This window comes from Chrysoperla carnea, chromosome 1, assembly GCF_905475395.1.
Source record: "Chrysoperla carnea chromosome 1, inChrCarn1.1, whole genome shotgun sequence".
In the NCBI taxonomy this organism is placed as follows: domain Eukaryota; kingdom Metazoa; phylum Arthropoda; class Insecta; order Neuroptera; family Chrysopidae; genus Chrysoperla; species Chrysoperla carnea.
Window position 1 is genome coordinate 114,488,243 of NC_058337.1, and position 18,411 is coordinate 114,506,653.

The window sequence follows — 18,411 nt, forward strand, 5'->3', positions numbered from 1 at the left end:
TAAATTTTTTTTGTGTTTTCAAAAATTTGTAAATATATTGATTCAGGTGTAATTTGATTTACAAAACCTTCGACAAAAGTTTAAAATGGTTTTTTCTGTATAAATAGCTATTATAAGTAAATATTGTCAGATTAATTAAAAGACATGTAATTTATAAGTCGTATGTTAAAAGTTTAATTAGTTAAAAAGTTTAGTTTTAATTAGTGTAATTTTTGTTTATTATTTAATTATTTACCTTTCGATATTTTGTAAACCAAGGCAGAAATCGAAAAATTTTATTCTTATTTTTGGTCTACATTCATGAAGTTGTAAAAAAATTATTTATCAAAGTTGAAAATAAGATAGAACTTATTTCAATTACAAGTCTGACTTTGCCTTGGCGCTCATACTTAATTAAATTTGGTATTATTTTGATAAGTTGATTTGCTGGCTTCATGTGAGAAATTTTTGCTGTAAGGGACAAAAATGAAAATACAAACTATATTTCACTAACCAAACACAATGTTATTATATCAAAACTTTAAATGTAATAGTACTAGCGATAGGGTTGAATGTCTGGTAAAACTCCCGTGTAGTTGTATAAGCATGAAACAACGAGCAGTGTGGTGTATAGTGGTGTTTTATACAGGAATTGTAATATGAGGGGGTGTGAGAGGACTGGTGCGTCGCATTCAAAACGGTGAAATGAGTAACAAGAGTAGAATTGAAAGGGTTTTAATATGAATGGGTATGAGTGTGGCCACCTTACCTTATTATTAGAGCTAATAGTTCTAAGGTCGGACATAATATTTGCCAATTGAGAACGAAACACTTTTTCCTCTCAACAAAGCAGGATTGTGGTTTAAAAGATTAAAAATTACAAATTTAAGTGTGTCATACAATGTGGACACCTCAATGAATATTCGTCAATTTTAAGTTTGCCGCGCCATTAAAAATATCCAGATCACCTGATAGAGAAGCCACGCAAGGATGAAATTTTTTTAGTAAAAAATTAGACACGACCCTGCAAGCAACCTTTCAAATGACTACGCACAAACCTTCTATGAATTGTGAAATGAGCATTATTTTTTATTCAATACTACTTTCAAGAAAATATCATTATTGAGAAAATATCATCAAGAAAATATTATTATATTTTATTCAAGAAAATATGATTAGCAAACTTTTTTAAAATGAGCATTGCTTTAATAAAATTCGTAATTACTCCAAAACTGTTCATTATTTGCTTTATGCATTTATTCAGAAAGCGGAGAACTATATAACTCTTGACCTGATGGATAATTTTTTTGAGTGTTAACACGCTCATTTAAATATCGAGGAGGAAGTTCAAAAATGGTACACCTAGAAAATTTATAGCTTCACTTCTTCGCTTCTAGCCACCCCAACTTTAAAATTTAAAATAACAAGGTAAGGGGGACCTTGTTATACATCATTTGAAAAGGTCATACAATTCTGTAATCATCATGATTAAAAAATAAAATCGATCGATTGATTCTTAAAAACGACTATCCAGAAGATTGAATTCATACTTTACATCTTCTGTGTAGTCTCTCTAAAGAACCATTCCATCGATTTAATTTTTTAATCATGGTTAAATAGAAAATTTTATGCCTTTTCAAAAGAAATATCAACAAAATAGGAAGTGCCATTTGAAATTTTAAAGTTAGGGTGATTGGGGATGAAGGAATGAAATCTAAAATTTTCTGGGTACTATTTTTGAACTTTCCCGTCGATAACGGTCATCAGGTCAAGAGTTATTAAGGATGGATACTTTTGAAATGATTACACTGTATATCAAAAATTTCAGACAATTTAGATGGGTTAACCATAAGGTTTGTGCGTGGTCCTTTCGAATCGTTCTGTCCATTTCTGGCCCTAGGTTTATGGTATGAATGAGTATGAATATGTGTTACCTTATATTATTATTATTAAAGCTAAAGTATTTAGTGTGTTGAACGCGTACTCATACACACACTCTCTGTGGCGTAGACACAAATATGATAATATTGATTTTGTTCGGCAGGTGTAACAACAAGAACAGCGAAAACGGCACAACATCGTCTTCTCGTTGGTGTTATTTAAGGGATATACGTTTATCTCTTTTTAACACTATCGTGTTGTATGCGGTGGAGTTTATTGTATGTACTACGTTGAACACAACGGATAATACATATTTTGTAACAACGGGGCCTATTCACTAAAATATACCACACAACGAGCGTACGACGACGTGAAGAAGTGAAATGGCGCGTGCTGGAACTGCCCGACATCGGGGTCGTAACGCACAGGGTCATTCAGAGTAAGTATATTAAATATGTTTATTATCATTAGAATTATGATGAATTGTAAATGTAATCGATATTTTATGGTTCGTTTAGAAGAAAATTTGATTTTTATAGGTTTTCACGTATTGCTACATTTCTTAAAATATGATTGTAATTTATAATTTTCCCCATATACAAGGTGGTCCAAATTATGAACAGAACTTTTTCAGGATCGAACGATTTTTTTTATCTATTCAGATGCAGAATTCTCACTTCACGAATAGAAAAGTGAAGTTGTTTTTTAAAAATCTTTACTAGTATGCAAGATATGAACGTCTAATATGCCTAATTAAACAAAGAGGAAGATATCCATTAGTGACACTAGTGACGTCATACGTATTCCATAAAGATTACCATATAAAACTGTGTTTTGCTTAAAGGAGATCGGGGAACCTTTCAATGTAATCTTTGATTGCTTATAATTTCTTCGTTTTTTTAATAGAATTTAAATTCACTTTCAAATCTTGTCATGGTATCAAACTAGTTTTACATTTTTATGGCTAAAACGGCCAATTCGACATGACATCAAGATTATCCCCTTTTAACGTTAAAATAATGATAATTTTCCAATAAACTTATAAGTAATGTTGAAATTTTTGAAGGAAAATTTTATTTTCTTGGGATACTGTCAAAATCTATGCTTAGAAAAATTTGAAATTCGACACTATGAGCTAAGATTTATTCATGGTCTAAGACTTTTACGAAAACTAGCGTCAGAGATATGGGAGTGCCATTATCTCGTCTTGAGGAAATAATCTCTAGCGAACCTGACTTATTAGCATATAGCATTTCTCTTTCTAAGAACAATTATTCAATAAATCTCAATCAATTGGTGCCATCAAAGGCAACCAATTGCGGCCTTTTTTGACGCAATGTTCTTTACATAAGCGTTTTTTAGACTTCAAACATTTGAATAGAATTTATGACATTAACGAGTGCAGTCCGTTCAATTTTGTTTTAAAGTAGTGAATGGCAGGATCGTGTCTGAAACACTAAAAGCCATTATAAATCGAACACCCGGTGTAAAAATAAGTCTAAGATAAATAAATGAATATTAAAGGAATACACAGGATTTTATATATTTTTTTCAAAAAATTAATTAATTCATTTAATAATTCCTTATTTATAATAAAGTTAATAAAAACAATTTTATTTGTTTTAAAATATTTTAATATATCCGAATACAATTTTAAATTTATTAAAATTGTAATAATTTACATAAGAATTATGGTTTTGGTTTTATATTATATTATAATACATATAGTTTTATGTTTTATATACCTACAGTTTATAAATTTTGGTTACTATATACAATGTTGGTATATCACTATATATTATAAATGTTAAAGTAAGGATGTTTGTTTGTTTGGTTGTTACCCTTTCACGCAAAATCTAGCGAATGGTTTTTAATGAAACTGTTCAGAAATATAACTCAAATATCAGAATAACACATGAGCTATAAATTACAAAGATATAGATATTTAAATTAAAAAAATTAAATTTAATCTGACATTTACTATTTTAAATTTGTACAGAAATCTTTAATTTATGGTCACAGAATAATGATCACAGACGGAGCAAAATAATGATCGTTTTGAATCATAAATTAAAGATTTATGTAAAAATTTAAAACTGTAAATGTCAAACAATTGGCCACCTCTTCTGATAAACTCAATTAGACCATAGGACCCTATGGCTTTAGTGTGTCCTACCCCAGGACAGCGTAACCTAACGTAACTCTGACTTGTATACAATTAAAAAAATTGAAAACTATGCATATCTTTAAGCTGCGTAAAACAATCCCTTCAAGTGTTATGGAAGGGGGATAAGTAAGATCAAGAGAGGTGGAGGCTATAAAGCAGTGGTTTTTACTTTAAAGCCCAGTGAAGCGGGCGGGTAGCAAGCTAGTATATGTATATACCTCTGGTATAAGTTAAACCTTGTATGATGTTACACTGTTACACATACGATTGGGTTTAATAATATGTGAATATCATATTTTATATCCGCAAGGTAAATGTATAACAAATTATAGAGTTATGAACAGGAAAATATTTCACACATGAATCTCTTATACTCTTAGTGGTGATCGCCGTAAAAAGGTAGTCAACCAGAATAAGTACAAAAATATTCTTTGATATTAGATGAATAATTAATCATTAGCTTGGCAGTGTATAACGTGACCAATTTTTTTTTTTTTTTTTAATTTATTTATTATACGATGGAGTTTTGACTAGAAGAATATGAAAATTCAAATCTGGCATCCTAATTCTTGACAGAACTGTTTGGCAGACTACCCTCAACAAATTTATTACAATAACAAATTTTCTATATAAGGTATAAGAACAAAATTTCTGTTTTTTGTTTTTCTTTCAAGTATAAGTGGTCTGGCATGTTCATACTGGATCAAAATCCTGCCAGACCAAGATTAACCAGGGTAAAGAGTATTCTCATTGTCTCTTGGACTATTCGGAAAATTCGTTATATAATCGATCCAAACTTGTTACTCGTTACTCGGCGGTCGTCGAGCATGAATATTGCGATGGAATTGATCTCCGAATTACCTGGTTACTAAAATACTTCTGGTACCCGGATGCCCGATTCTGTGCGATATTCTTGTTCAGCGACTCCAAAAACCGAGTAACCAAGTTTGGACCGATCATATAAATATAAATAATTTCCCGTAAACTTCAGGAGACGGCGAGGATGACGTTTACCCTGAGCGCCAGTTAGCTCGAAGACCAATTAACACGATATTCGTTTTTATCGATTCTAAAAATCCCCGTATAACAAGTTTGAAACCATTTTCATTACTATTAACCAAATTGTGAATTTAGTATATTTACGGTTAATTTAAAAATGTAATTATAAAATGCATATTATTTATATTAATTTGGTATTTTTAATTTCTTATAAATCAATTCAGGTCACAAAATTTCGTGACGCTCTAACGAATCGAATGCCAAAAACCTCATTCAAATCCGACTTACCGTTCAAATTTTTCGAACTTTGGCCATTTTTATTAGTGTTTTGTTTCTGCGACTAATGATTCATAATAAGAATGTTTAAAAGTTCTAAACTGTACAATATGTATTAAATTTTATCTAGAATAATAGTAATAAACATTATTAGGATTAAATCATTGCGTATAATATAATATTTATATGATATAATACATATACACATATACAGTTGGTTCTATGGTGTACTATATTGTAACTGTGTTATGTGTGGTATTATTTACAAAATTATAAACCACATACACACGCATATACCACACACATGAGACACGAGAGATAGCGAAGTGATGTGAGATGTGGTATGGTTTAATGTACATACGCATGTAATTCAGAGCTTTGTATGAAGTCAGAAAGTTACTGTTTACATTACAGTAATAATATATGACATTATTATACTTATCGTGGCTGCTATAAGGGAAAACTTCAAATGCAAAGAGATTTTTACACGATTTAAAGTTTTGTTGGAAAATATCGGTTACTTACGTTAATATCCCTGGACAAAATATCTTCACGACAATATATCCCCGAACAAAATATTTCTTTGACGAAATACTCACAAATTTTAGCATAAACTAACAAATTTTTAAAACTAACCGCTGAAATGGCACGAATAATAAAAAAAAATAAAAACTGAAATAAAATATAAATGTGTTAAACAAACAGCCACAGTGTTAACCAAAAAGCCAATAAAAATTCGCAGAAGCGTGCTAATTCGACCCACATTAAAGACACGACCAATCGGTCATACGACTAGGACATTTAGTTTGAGGCATTTTGTGTTCATCAAGAGATATATTCCGGTGATGTTTTGTAGGTATTTTCCGTGCGTTATTAAAATAACTACCCGCCCAATCATCAAAAGGACCTGATTTTTGTATTTTTTTTTTAAATATATATATATTTATAGAAAATTATTTTTATTCGAATAGAAAAAAAAAACAAAAATATTTCTAATTCAGTGGTTGGTTGCATTTCTATACATTTTCTACTATAATCGTATTAATTTTACGAATTCTTCGAAAAGCTGAATTCCACTGAAGTCACATTTTTATTCGCAATTTTTTATAATTATGTATATGAATCCTTTTCAATAAAAGATTCACTTCCTTAGATGCCTCAGCTACTAAAGACCATATTACATTTGCAGTATTTGAACATATGCCATTAAAAAATTTGATTAATAAAATCATTAAAAAAAAAAACTTCATTCTGCCTCGTTTAGTATAAGTCTATATATAAAAAAATATCGTAAAAGAAATTCATTTTTTTAAAAACCATATGATATTTTTATTATTATCGTAGTTAATTCAACCATATAAAGTATAGAAGAGAAAGTGGGGGTGTTCGTATACATACATGCATCCGGAAGAAAAAAAAGTAATAAGGAAATGTATACAACGTAGACATTCGCTTACATGTTCACATTTTTGACTTTATAATTTTTCTATATTATGGGAAGGTCGTCAAGATCACCCTTATATTTGACTTCCATTCATAACAATCGTCGATTCCATTCATAACAACCGTTCGGTTATCTTTAACATTGTAAATCGTAACCTCTACAAAAAGGAATGAGGAAAACATGGTAAAGTAAGAAAAAAAGAGTTTCACTTCAAGTTTTAAAGTTTGCCTATCGCTGGTAATCGTAAAATATTAAACGAAAATGATCAGAAATAAATAGAAAATGGAATATAAGTCTCAACTTATTAAATTTGCATTCATTTCCATTTCTCGGAATTAGTAATTGTAAAATGAACGTATTGTTAAGATTTTTCGCAATTTCTAGTTGCACAAATAGAGTTAGTTACCTTGCCATAAGAAAAATAAATAAACTTGAAAAATCCAAAAAATTCACGGACCGACCCAGGTAGAGAGTCTACTTAGACAATTTTCCTCTTTGAACTATATACAAAACAAAATATGATATTATTTTTTTTCCAATTGATATTCATAAAATGAAAAAAGAATATATTATCATTATTATTATTATAAAGTTCATTTTTATTTTATGAAAGGTGTATCATCACAATAAGGCTTTACTTACTTTCATCTTTAAATAGGAAAATGGTTGGGGGTAGTCGAAAAGTTCATCGATCAAGACGATATTGACTTTGAAAGGTTTCGTATAGATAAATTGATGTTTCATTATTGAAATATTTTGTTTGAAAGTCGGGAGATAGAAGATGCTACTAGACAAAATTAACAGAATTAAAACCCAATTAAAAAGTTCCAACCAATGAAATTTTTCTGCATTTCTTTTTTGTTCGACGCAATTTTATGTCGTCTATGCTCATTTTATCTCCATCCAAAATAATAAAAACGTATTTTTCCAACTCCTTAATTTCTGATTCTTTGCAAAATATTATACCCCGGTGATATTTATAACTTAGAACTATCTCGATTACAACGGCTAGCTTAAGATAAATAAAAATCACATTTTCCAAATTGTTTTCATAATAAAGAAAAACTCTTCCATGCAAGAAATACTGAACGAGCTATACCCAAAATAAACATATCCATTGCCAAGTAATGGAAAACATATAATGAATTAAATTTCCACGGAATCTCAACAATAAACAAATTTATTTAGTCGCTTTGTGACTTCCCTTTTCTGGTAGTCCTATCTATCATTTTGTAACCATTATAACCTGTTTGATGGCATGCTTCATGAGGATATCTAAATATTGATAGCATGAGCGAAATTTTCTGAAATTTAAGATCCACGTAATACAGAGAAATGTCAAGCTTCTCATCCCCTTTACGTTTGTCTTGCAAGCTTCTGTTTATCTGCAAATGGCACAACAGATTTTCAAAACTGCAGCTAACTCGAATTCAAAGGCTGGGTCTATTTAAATAAAAAATTGCATTTCTTATATAAATTTGTTTGCATAGCTATCAATAAAGAAAAAGTCTTCCATGCAAGAAATAGTGAACAATTTAACCAAAATAAATATATCTGTTAGAAATGTATGAAAACAGTAAATTTCTACGGAACCTTGATAATAATTACATATGTAATTTGAATACATAAGAGGGCTCTTGTGTTTTATATAGTAACCATTCTGTCAGCATATGGTAGAAACTTGATTCGAATTTAAATATCAAAAAACATTTCCTCTTTACATCTAAATGTTGGGGAATCCTAAAAAAAATTTGACGGAAACACACAAAAATACTATCGACAGGGATGAAAGAAAATGAACTGAATGAAAAAAATGGGTAAATAATAATCTTTTGCACAAAAAAAAAACACACATAACATACGGACTTTACTCCCTTCGAAATTATACTTTACCAAACGGAAAATATACCTTTTCACTTTTTGGTTTGGTTTTTTTGGTTAGTACATAAACGTTTCATTTTATGCACAACGGACAGGTAAATTGATTTTTATTATAAAAATTTATTTAAGGAAAAACAAAAGGAAAAATTTTCATTATTTTATCATTCGAGCAAAACAAAAGAATTCCTTTCTCATTTCACTTTCTTTTGTTTTATGAATGAATACATAAAATATAAAATGGGATAATACTAATAATATACATTCTAAGAAAGTAGTATCTACTTACACGCCATTGTTATAAATAATTGCACGTGAATCATTTGAACAACAACTTTTTTGCTGAAAGAGAACCCTTTTTGCTTTAAAAATGGCTTAAATGTAAACAGTCGGCAGAAAAAGTTGATCGGCTTGGTTTTTTCACTACTCACTCTAAGTCAAGCACCACCCGTGTAATCCTGGCGACTGGGCATAAAACATTAGCAATGATTCTCATTTTTGTGACAAGAGAAAACATTGTTTTGTTCCCGTCCGAGGTTTTTTCTTTTTGTATAGTATTTGAAATTTTGAGAATAATAAACTAATAAAGACTAATGCCTCTCGTGATTTATTGAAAGTTTGCATTGATGTAGGTTAGGATAGTTTAGATTAGAGTAGTTGTCTTGAAATAGAACACGCTTAGACCATAAGATCCGGTGTGATACCGAAAAGAAAGTTGGTGAGTACTCTTTGAACCATTTCTGGCTGTTTGAGAAGAGCAAGGGAGTATTGGCGTCTTAAGGTCGGAGAAGTTATCAAAAAAGTGATTCAAAGTTTTCAAAAAAAGTCTTTTTGGTATTTAACTGTCATAGTAAAAGCTGGACTGTGACGAACAAGATAAGATATCGTGTTTTCCTCCTTTCCACTATGACAGATCCAGTAATAATCACTTCCGCTTGAAACACGTTACAGTGATTCGGCAGCTAAACTATATACTACCCCACTACTGGAGTAAATCTAAGCAAAAAAAGGCTGTTATATGGATTAAAAGTTCGAGCAGCGAAACTTTGGGATTTTTCTTTTCACATCAAAATAAGCATTTTTTGAAATTTTTTACTTTCCCGGAGTGGTGCAACATGTTTAAAAAACAAAATGGCGTCAAAAATGGAATTTTTTTCAGAAATTTTATCATTTTTATTTTATATTCGCAAAAGGGGACATCGGTGGATATCCAAATTTGGTAGGTTTGTAGTTAATGTTAAGAACTACTCCTCATATTTTTGGGGGGGGGGTTTCATCCCTTCCCCTCCCAGTTATATATATATGTATACATACATATGGTAAAACAGTTCATTTGACTGTAACTTGAAAAATATTTGATTGATTTTAATGAAACTAATATCAATAGTAGGTTTCATTACTTATAACTTTCGGTTAAAATTTTAGCGAAATCCGTTGCATAGTTCGGCCAAAATTTCCAATTTAGTAAATTGTTTAAAATGGCTGCCATTTTATGCCATTTTGTCCTACGAGGTTAAATTAGCCATTTTTATTATCTTTCGATTTTATAATAAGTGGCTTACCCATAAAATGACTCCTTGATCCATATTTTTGCGAAAAACGGAAAATTTAACACTTTCTGGAAATAATTGTTTGGGGGGTGTATGGACTGGCTTTGGGGGGTGTTTTTTGCTTTGGCTTCAGAAAACTATTTTTAAAAGAGGTCTATATGGTTTAAAGCAAAATTTTTAAGTTTTAACCCCCGCGCTGTTAGGGGGAAGGGGTGTATGGAATAAATGTATCTTAAAAGATTTGAAAAAGAGGTCAAAATAGTTTAAAATGCTAAAGTAACCCAAAACTTTAGATGTTTTTATTAATATAGCCCTTTTTACAACATTCACCCCTCCTGTTCCGCTTTCATATTTTTGCAAATTAAAAATTTTTATGAGGTATAAAGGGGTTTTTGGGGTCGCTGATTTCGAAAATATGAGGAGTAGTTCTTAACATTGACTACAAACCTACCAATTTTGGATATCCACCAATGTCCCCTTTTGCGAATATAAAGTAAAAATGATAAAATTTCTGAAAAAAATTCCATTTTTGACGCCATTTTGTTTTTTAAACATGTTGCACCACTCCGGGAAAGTAAAAAATTTCAAAAAATACTTATTTTGATGTGAAAAGAAAAATCCCAAAGTTTCGCTGCTCGAACTTTTAATCCATACACAAGGCGTAATTTCACTCTACTACACAGCGTACTTTCCTCTCTTATTCATCGATATAAAATATTACACTATTTGACTTAACCAAGTTCGCACCCCATTCCTTTCCTTTAAAGCAGAAGTTTACTAAAATAATTTTAGTTTATAACTAGAATTGTATAGTGCTGGCCAAAATACATTGATTGATAGAGAAAAAATTCAAAGATCTACCGAAAATCTTGTTCTTTGGAGATTTGAGCGTTCCAATACGTAAGATCCCACAGAATGTGTATTTTGGTTTTTCTGATTTTACTTCTCAAAGATCTTTGGATGAATATATGTAACTCTACTTATGTTGAATTTTGTTTCGAATTTTATTAATTCTTTACCAAGATACATTCTGTTTTTGACTTGAGAAAAGTCTAAAATTTCTTTTTTGCTACCTTGTAACCAGACACTACGTAAAATATAAAGGGATAATATTAATATAATACACATTTTAAGAAGAACACATTGACTTTAAATTATTGTTATTAATTAATATTATGTATAATTTTTGATGCGTGACTAAAACATTATGTTTTTTTTATATTAATTGAATTTCAGATTAATTAACATTACAATAGGTAAAAAAATTCTTGCGGTTATTTTTTTTTTCACTTTTGTGTAAATTTTTAAAATATTTTTGATTTTATTTATTTATTTTTTTAAATAAATATTTATTAAAAAATTGTTCTTAAAATGTTCTTACTTTTAATTAAAAAATTTCTATAAGAATTCTGTATTTTATTGGAAGAAGGGTTCCATATTTTAATAGAACTTGGGTAGGAAGAGGAGAACTAGTAAAGATTGCATTTCAAGAGAAAAATTCTGTCAATATTCTTATAAGTATATTTCTTATTCACTTTAAATTATTTTTTTGCCTCCAATAAAAGAAGAATTCATTTAACGATAGGAAGAACAGTTTCCGGAATATAAACTAAAATCGGTCCGATTATAGCTTTATTTCAGAAACTATACTTCTTAGCGTCATATAAACCCGATTTTTGAATTTTTTGGATTAAAATTACCTTAAATATTGAGTATAATAGAAATCGGAAATAACAAACTTTTTTCGATATTTCGACATTTTAACTTTAAATATTGAGTATTATCGAAATCGGAAATACAAGTTTTTTTTATATTTTGCCATTTTTCTTAAGGGGTACCCCTTTAAACACACATATATACTTCTTCTCTAAATTGTTACTCCCCTGTCCTGACCATGAAACGTACAGATGTGTTGAACATTGCGATTTTGAAAATGGGACTCATTACAAAAATTTCTTGTAATGGGAAGTTAATGAAAAAATTTTCTTCAAAATATTTCACAAAAATAAAAAATTTCAACAATTTTCAAGCGTTGGTCTGGCGTCTATTCATTGAAAATGGCAAACCAAGCGAAACGCAAAGCATCTGTCTGCTCTATTTTCGTTAAATCTTACAGTTGTTGATAAAATAACTATTTAACAATAAAGCTTATCGTTTGTACAATCTTAGTTCGAAATATATACTTTTTTCTACATTAAATAGAATTTGGGGAGTTTCCTTTGAATTTCACATTAAAATGGTATTCATTAAAAATAATACGGATATTTGAAGCTAATTTAATTTATTAGCTTCATTATTACAATTGAACAGTTTAATAAAGAAAATCACGTGAAAATAGCTCCCTAAATAATAATTATTATTTTGAATGATAAAATCTGTAATCAATTACCCCAAATGATTGATGATAGATAATTCTCTTTATAAATAATAGTGTTCTTTGTTTCAATCATCATCAAAACCATCTCACATTGTGTGTTGTTTGGAGAGTATACTAAGTAGTTTTGTTTTAATCCTACCAACCATAATAATGTGAACATTCCCCTAAACATTCCCTACATGCATTTACTAAAATACGTGTAATACAACACATACCCTTAAAACAATAGGAATTTCTGGTTCGATATAAACATTACAATAATAACACGGAGAAATTTTAGCGAACCATATTGACCACGACTATTCTTTAATATGAGCAAATTCATTATAGCCAGACTGTGATACTTCAGCAGATTAGGTGAGCACTTGGAATTTGTAACTAAACCAGCTGTAATTGCAGCTTTCCTCTGTTAAAAAGGACATTCGTCTAAAGTTAATGAAAAAAAAAAAAAAAACTAAAGGTGCCGTGAGACACCCGGTAGGATTTATGTTCCTATCGTATCTTTGTACATAATTAATGTAGCGCTTAATTTTTTATTTAAAAGGTATCTTTCTGAAAATTTAAGATATTAATTTTAGAAGTCGAAAACTTGTTTGATTCTTTCAAGAATTTATTTTAGCTACTTTTACCTTTTGCTGTATCAATTTATTGTAATATTAGTTTAAAAAAGACATACTTCTGATTTAGTAGTCAACCCAATACGTGACTACATTACATTTGGTTTAAAAGGTAAAACTCCCTGTACTTACTTAAAATAAACTTTATCCTAACTTCTCATAACTCACTTTCACAAATTATAAAAATATTTTTGCATATTCTCAAAATTTGCTGCAAGCTGAATCGCTTAAAAGAGTTCTAGTTTCTAGGTGACCCAGGTTTTTGGTGCCTTTTTTTGCACTTTTTTTGGTTTTATCTCCCAGGAAACAAATAACGTGTGATAAGGAACATTGTTCCAAAAACTGCAGAAAACTCTTGCATTGCTGCTTCCTTGGTCCTAATACATGAACTTGACATTTTCGTTAATTGTAAATTCCTCCACCGCGATTGCATTGCTGTTTCCTTGGTGCTAACACATGAGCTTTAACAATGAACTTTTCGTTAGTTGTAAATTCCTCCGCCGTGATTCGAAGTCGTAGCTTCTTCTCAGTTTCAAGTATATAAAAGCTAAGATTTTTTTTACTCCTTAGCACTGTAGAAATCACGGATGCCTCATAAAATAAATCGGACAAACACATTAACAAGACGAAAAGTTATAATTAACAAATTATACAACAGTTTTGGATATAAAGTTTTGCTATTATTTTGCCTAAATTGATCTTCTTATGAACAACAAAGTAAATTTGTGAATCGTACAAATGCATTTACGAAATAGCTTAATAGTTCACCAAAGATTATCTAAAAAACCCCAGAATCCTCTAAAGAGTTCTAAGAAGGTTTGATAACTTTAATTCTTGAAGAGTGGATGAAACATAACACAAAGCCAAATATCTGAAGACGAAGATATTTGGAGCTTTGTTGCTAACATTTCTCCGTGTAACATACATTGTTATAGACTTTTTTTTTCTAGTAAAAACCACCATTCCCAATATTTCATCCCCGCTTGCTCTCTCAGTCAGTGTAACAAATAGTATGACAGGAAAACACGGGCATCTTTTAATTCTTTGTGTTTCATTATTCTTTCCAACTTTGTTTTTGTTTGTCTACATGTGTATATCCAGTATATGTATGTATTATGTATGTATTGCATGGCTGTCTAACTACAACAATGTGTATTTTTTTTTACTGCATTTTACTACCGGGATTTTTTTATGGTCTATTTTATGTATTGACGAAAATGGTTTTCTCATTTATTTTCTAGTAATTATCGTCAACAAGGGGTGAACATACTTTTGTGCAAGTACTAAAATAATGCTTGCTCTTTGTGAACAAGCTACAAAGTAATCAGGTACCTCACTCTTTGGTAACATGCTTCCGAAATACTGCCCAGTGAAGGTGAACTTAAAAGTGAAGGTTGTTAAAAATCGTATTTACTTCATAATCACAACAAAAGCTGTACTTTCAATGTTGAAAACCCTCGGATTCAATGAAGAATGATTCGAAATGATTACTCGAAAATAATCAATTCATCGTTTGAGTTTTTCTAAACTATTGGACTAGATTTACCAGAATAATTCAGTGAATTAGTCCAAAGCACAATTTTATTCCAAACGTGAATAGAATTCACATCCATGTCATGGCCTTATTAACCCCCGAAGCAAAAAGAGGGATATTATGAGTTTGACCGCTATGCGTTCATGTGTATGTGTGTGTGTCTGTCTGTGGCACCGGAGTTCCTAAATGGATGAACCGAATGATTTTTTAAGGGTAATTTAATGGAGATTGTTCTAAGATATGTTTATAGCAAATCGGTTAAGTTGAGAGGAAAGGACTACAGAGAAAAAACCGTATTTGTCGGGGGCTTTTAAAATTTGGTAAATTTCACTGTTGTATAAACATTTGTTACAAAAAAAATACCAAACATTTTCTTTTTTTATTCGACTTTCTAGCATTAAAATCGGTTTGAGGTATGCTTGTTTTTACGATACATAATTTTTTCATGTTATTATATTAACAGACTCGAATTCCTCTTGATCGGATTCCATTGTTCGGAAACTGTTATTTCTATAAAAATAACAGTTTTCGATCAATGGAATATCGAAATTTGATTGAGGAAAACTATTTATTTCTGATTTGTGATTTTCCAAATTTTCCAAAAATGGACGTGGTACCAGCTTACATGTTATTTCATATCATTTCAAATACTTGTTACCAAATTTGCAGCTATTTGCAAAATTTGTTGAGCTCCAAAACTTAAATCACAAGATATTAAAGAACCTTTATCGAATAAATTTTGAAAAAATGCGTTGTAATAATTTATGAGTAATTCTAACAATAAGTATTTATCGAAATAATTTATTAATATTTTCTAATATACTAAATTATTTATATGTTCGTCGAAATATATTAAATATTTTTGATACAATTTAAGGTTTATTAGTTAAACAATATTTACTGCCCAAATAATCAATAGAAAGGTTTATATATGTATAATAAAACAATGTTTGTACGAATACTTTACAGTTGTTCGTTAGTTGTTCAATAACGAATGGGGTCGTATCGTAGGTTTGAGGGTTGATTTCGTTTGGTAACTTACTACAAGATTATTTTAATATCTATACACGTGAAGATGAAGGCTTAAACTTTCACCTAAAGATAAATATGTATGGTAGAGTCTTGTACCTTGAATCGCATCTTGAACATATACTATGTATCTTAAAGATGGAAACAGCTATCGATCAATATTTATGCTTTATTAACTGCGACCAGTGGTACAAGATCCTGCAAAATACCACGAATCAAAACCCTTATGTACCTTGGAGCATCCTAACCAATTATATTCTAAAGCGCTCTCTTTAATTTTTAATGTTGTTCACTCAAGGTTAGGTTAGGTTAGAGTGGCTGTCCTGGGGTGGGCCACATAGAGACCATAGGGTCCGTTGCGATACCGAAAAAGGGTTGGCCCATCCCCGGCCACTACTCCATGAACCATTTGGTTTAGGAACAGCAGGAGTGCTTTGGCGTCGACGGACTTCAGGTCGGAGAGTGTTTTTCATTCAAGGGAAAATAGAATCATAGGTAATTAAAATAGGGACAACGATAAAAGTTTGAACTACGTTTTTTGATTGATTTAGAGTGAATAGGCCTTCTATTTTTCAGCGTGGATGCATACTAACTTGTAGCAGAGAACAAAATATATGTTACAAGTACCTTTCTAAAATCATTGATTCGTGTTACATGACGTTCTTTTGAACCAAAATACAAGACGGTGCAAAAAATTCTCCTCCTCCAACTCCAACTGGAATCTGGAAAGGTGTCTTTTTTAAGTTGACAAATGCTTGAAATTCGAAAAATAACTTTTATCGGTAAAAATGCTTCAATAAGAGCATATGTCAACTTCAAAAAGACACTCTCTATTGTTGCGGTCCCTTGATTATCTCATTATATCTTTCAAAAAACCGAAGATTGACCTACGATACATTATCCATAAGACACAACACCCTACCCTATATGTGATGCTAGAGTATAGTGTGTGTCTGTATGTTGTCTAAAGAAGGGCTGGATGTTAATTAATGACCTCCTATTAAAATAGCTTTTACATGGTAGGTTGGTAATACCGAAAAACACCAACCTTTATCTAATCGATAATTATAATTGTTTTTCTGTTCTATTAATTGTTTTATCCTTTATTGTTTTTGAAGAATTATTTATGGAAATGTATGCACCCTATTGGTGGCTATGTAAAAAAAACATGTTTGACTTGCAAATTAGAAAAGAGCTTCCTTTTGCAAGTGATATTTAATAGATTAAAATGTGACAAAGATAAATATGATAGCTATTTAAAGTAACAAGCGTAAGCATAGTGCCGGGCTACAGCGCGAGTTGGCATTAAAATTGGCGCAGATAATAACTGTGAGGCTACTGTTATAATTATGTAAACATATCATGCTATTTACTGTAAAAGGAAATTTTTTGTTTCTACTACCCGCTCGTTCCGTCCGACCACATCTCGCAAAAGTGTCACTCGTCGTCTCTTTCGATGTTGTGCGAGCAACGGACATTTTATTCATCGTGTTAACAGTCGAGTGCAGGGAGAAACTCGTATGTAAGCTATTTTTCTTTGACATGTTTGCTGCAGTCAATTTCCGAAGTTGCTTAGTTAAATTTCGAAGTTCGGGATAAAAATCATTTGCAGATTTTTTCTTGATGGAAGTTTCGTTTTCAAAAGGCTAAGGCTTTCCCTTTTTCTTGTTTTTGCCTTGGAGAAAATTGGAAATTGAATCATTTTTGTAAGTTACCGTAAATTTGAAATTTTGAGATTTTTGCATGATTACGTTAACTGAATGATCGACAAACGATTGCTCTTAATGGAGCAAATAGCTAAAGAGGTGAAATAGTACGCGAAACAGTACCATTCAATAGAAGTGAATATCATGAGTCTCATAAAAATATTGATATAAGATCTCCGATGACCAATTAAGATTGAAGACCTAAAAATGGGAAACGAATTTTTTAATAAATTATTCACACGATTCTTTCAAATTTTATATTAGTTTACATTTTAGTCAAAATTAAAATTTTTTTAACCCTCTACGAGATAGAAGTGAGAACCATCCCATTATGGCTCTAGCCATTGAAAATATGATTTTTGTCAAAGTTTTTGACAAATCATAGCATAACACGACAGTAATAACATAAACATAACCGTTTTAGCGTTACTAAAACGTAAAGTTATACATATATAAACATGCCCTTGATAAATTGAGCACTGTCGACTTTTCCACTCATGATGAACTGTACCATTATTATACATTTCCTACTCACTCAACTCCCATTTACCCAGTCGTCGATTCCCATACTTTACCTCCCTCCAACTTATCATATAGCAAATTCTCGACATCATATTCATTGTACTGAAGTAGTCGTACGTACAGACTGACTGACTGACTGAGTTTTGTGTATTGCGCTTCACTTTTGATTATGAAATCATTATGTTGACATCTCTGTCTTGTTAGGCTCTGTACACACTTCTATAAAAGCTTAGAGATTAGATGGCAGAAACAAGGAGATGTATTTAAATGTTTCCTTTTGTGTTTCAATTTTCTTAGTAGGACCTCTTTTTTCAATCATATCATCCTATAAATTTGCTGAGTGTATAGGCGCACATCTTGCGCAGACATTATACTTGACCTAGACTTTAAGCTCACTCTATTCCATAACTGGTTAGTAATAGATAGAGGAGCACTTTATTTCACAAAGTTGT

The 18,411-nt window shown here is 30.6% G+C and overlaps 1 protein-coding gene across 2 annotated transcripts in view; it reads left to right on the forward strand.

The window, feature by feature from the left end:
• LOC123290811 overlaps positions 1–18,411 on the forward strand; it is a 471,033-nt gene that overhangs the window by 244,528 nt on the left and 208,094 nt on the right. For both annotated transcript variants that reach the window (XM_044871142.1, XM_044871141.1), the window contains exon 2: positions 2,024–2,299. In XM_044871142.1, coding sequence (XP_044727077.1) covers positions 2,244–2,299 — 56 coding nt within the window. In that variant the 5' untranslated portion in view covers positions 2,024–2,243. The remainder of the gene's footprint in view (positions 1–2,023; positions 2,300–18,411) is intronic.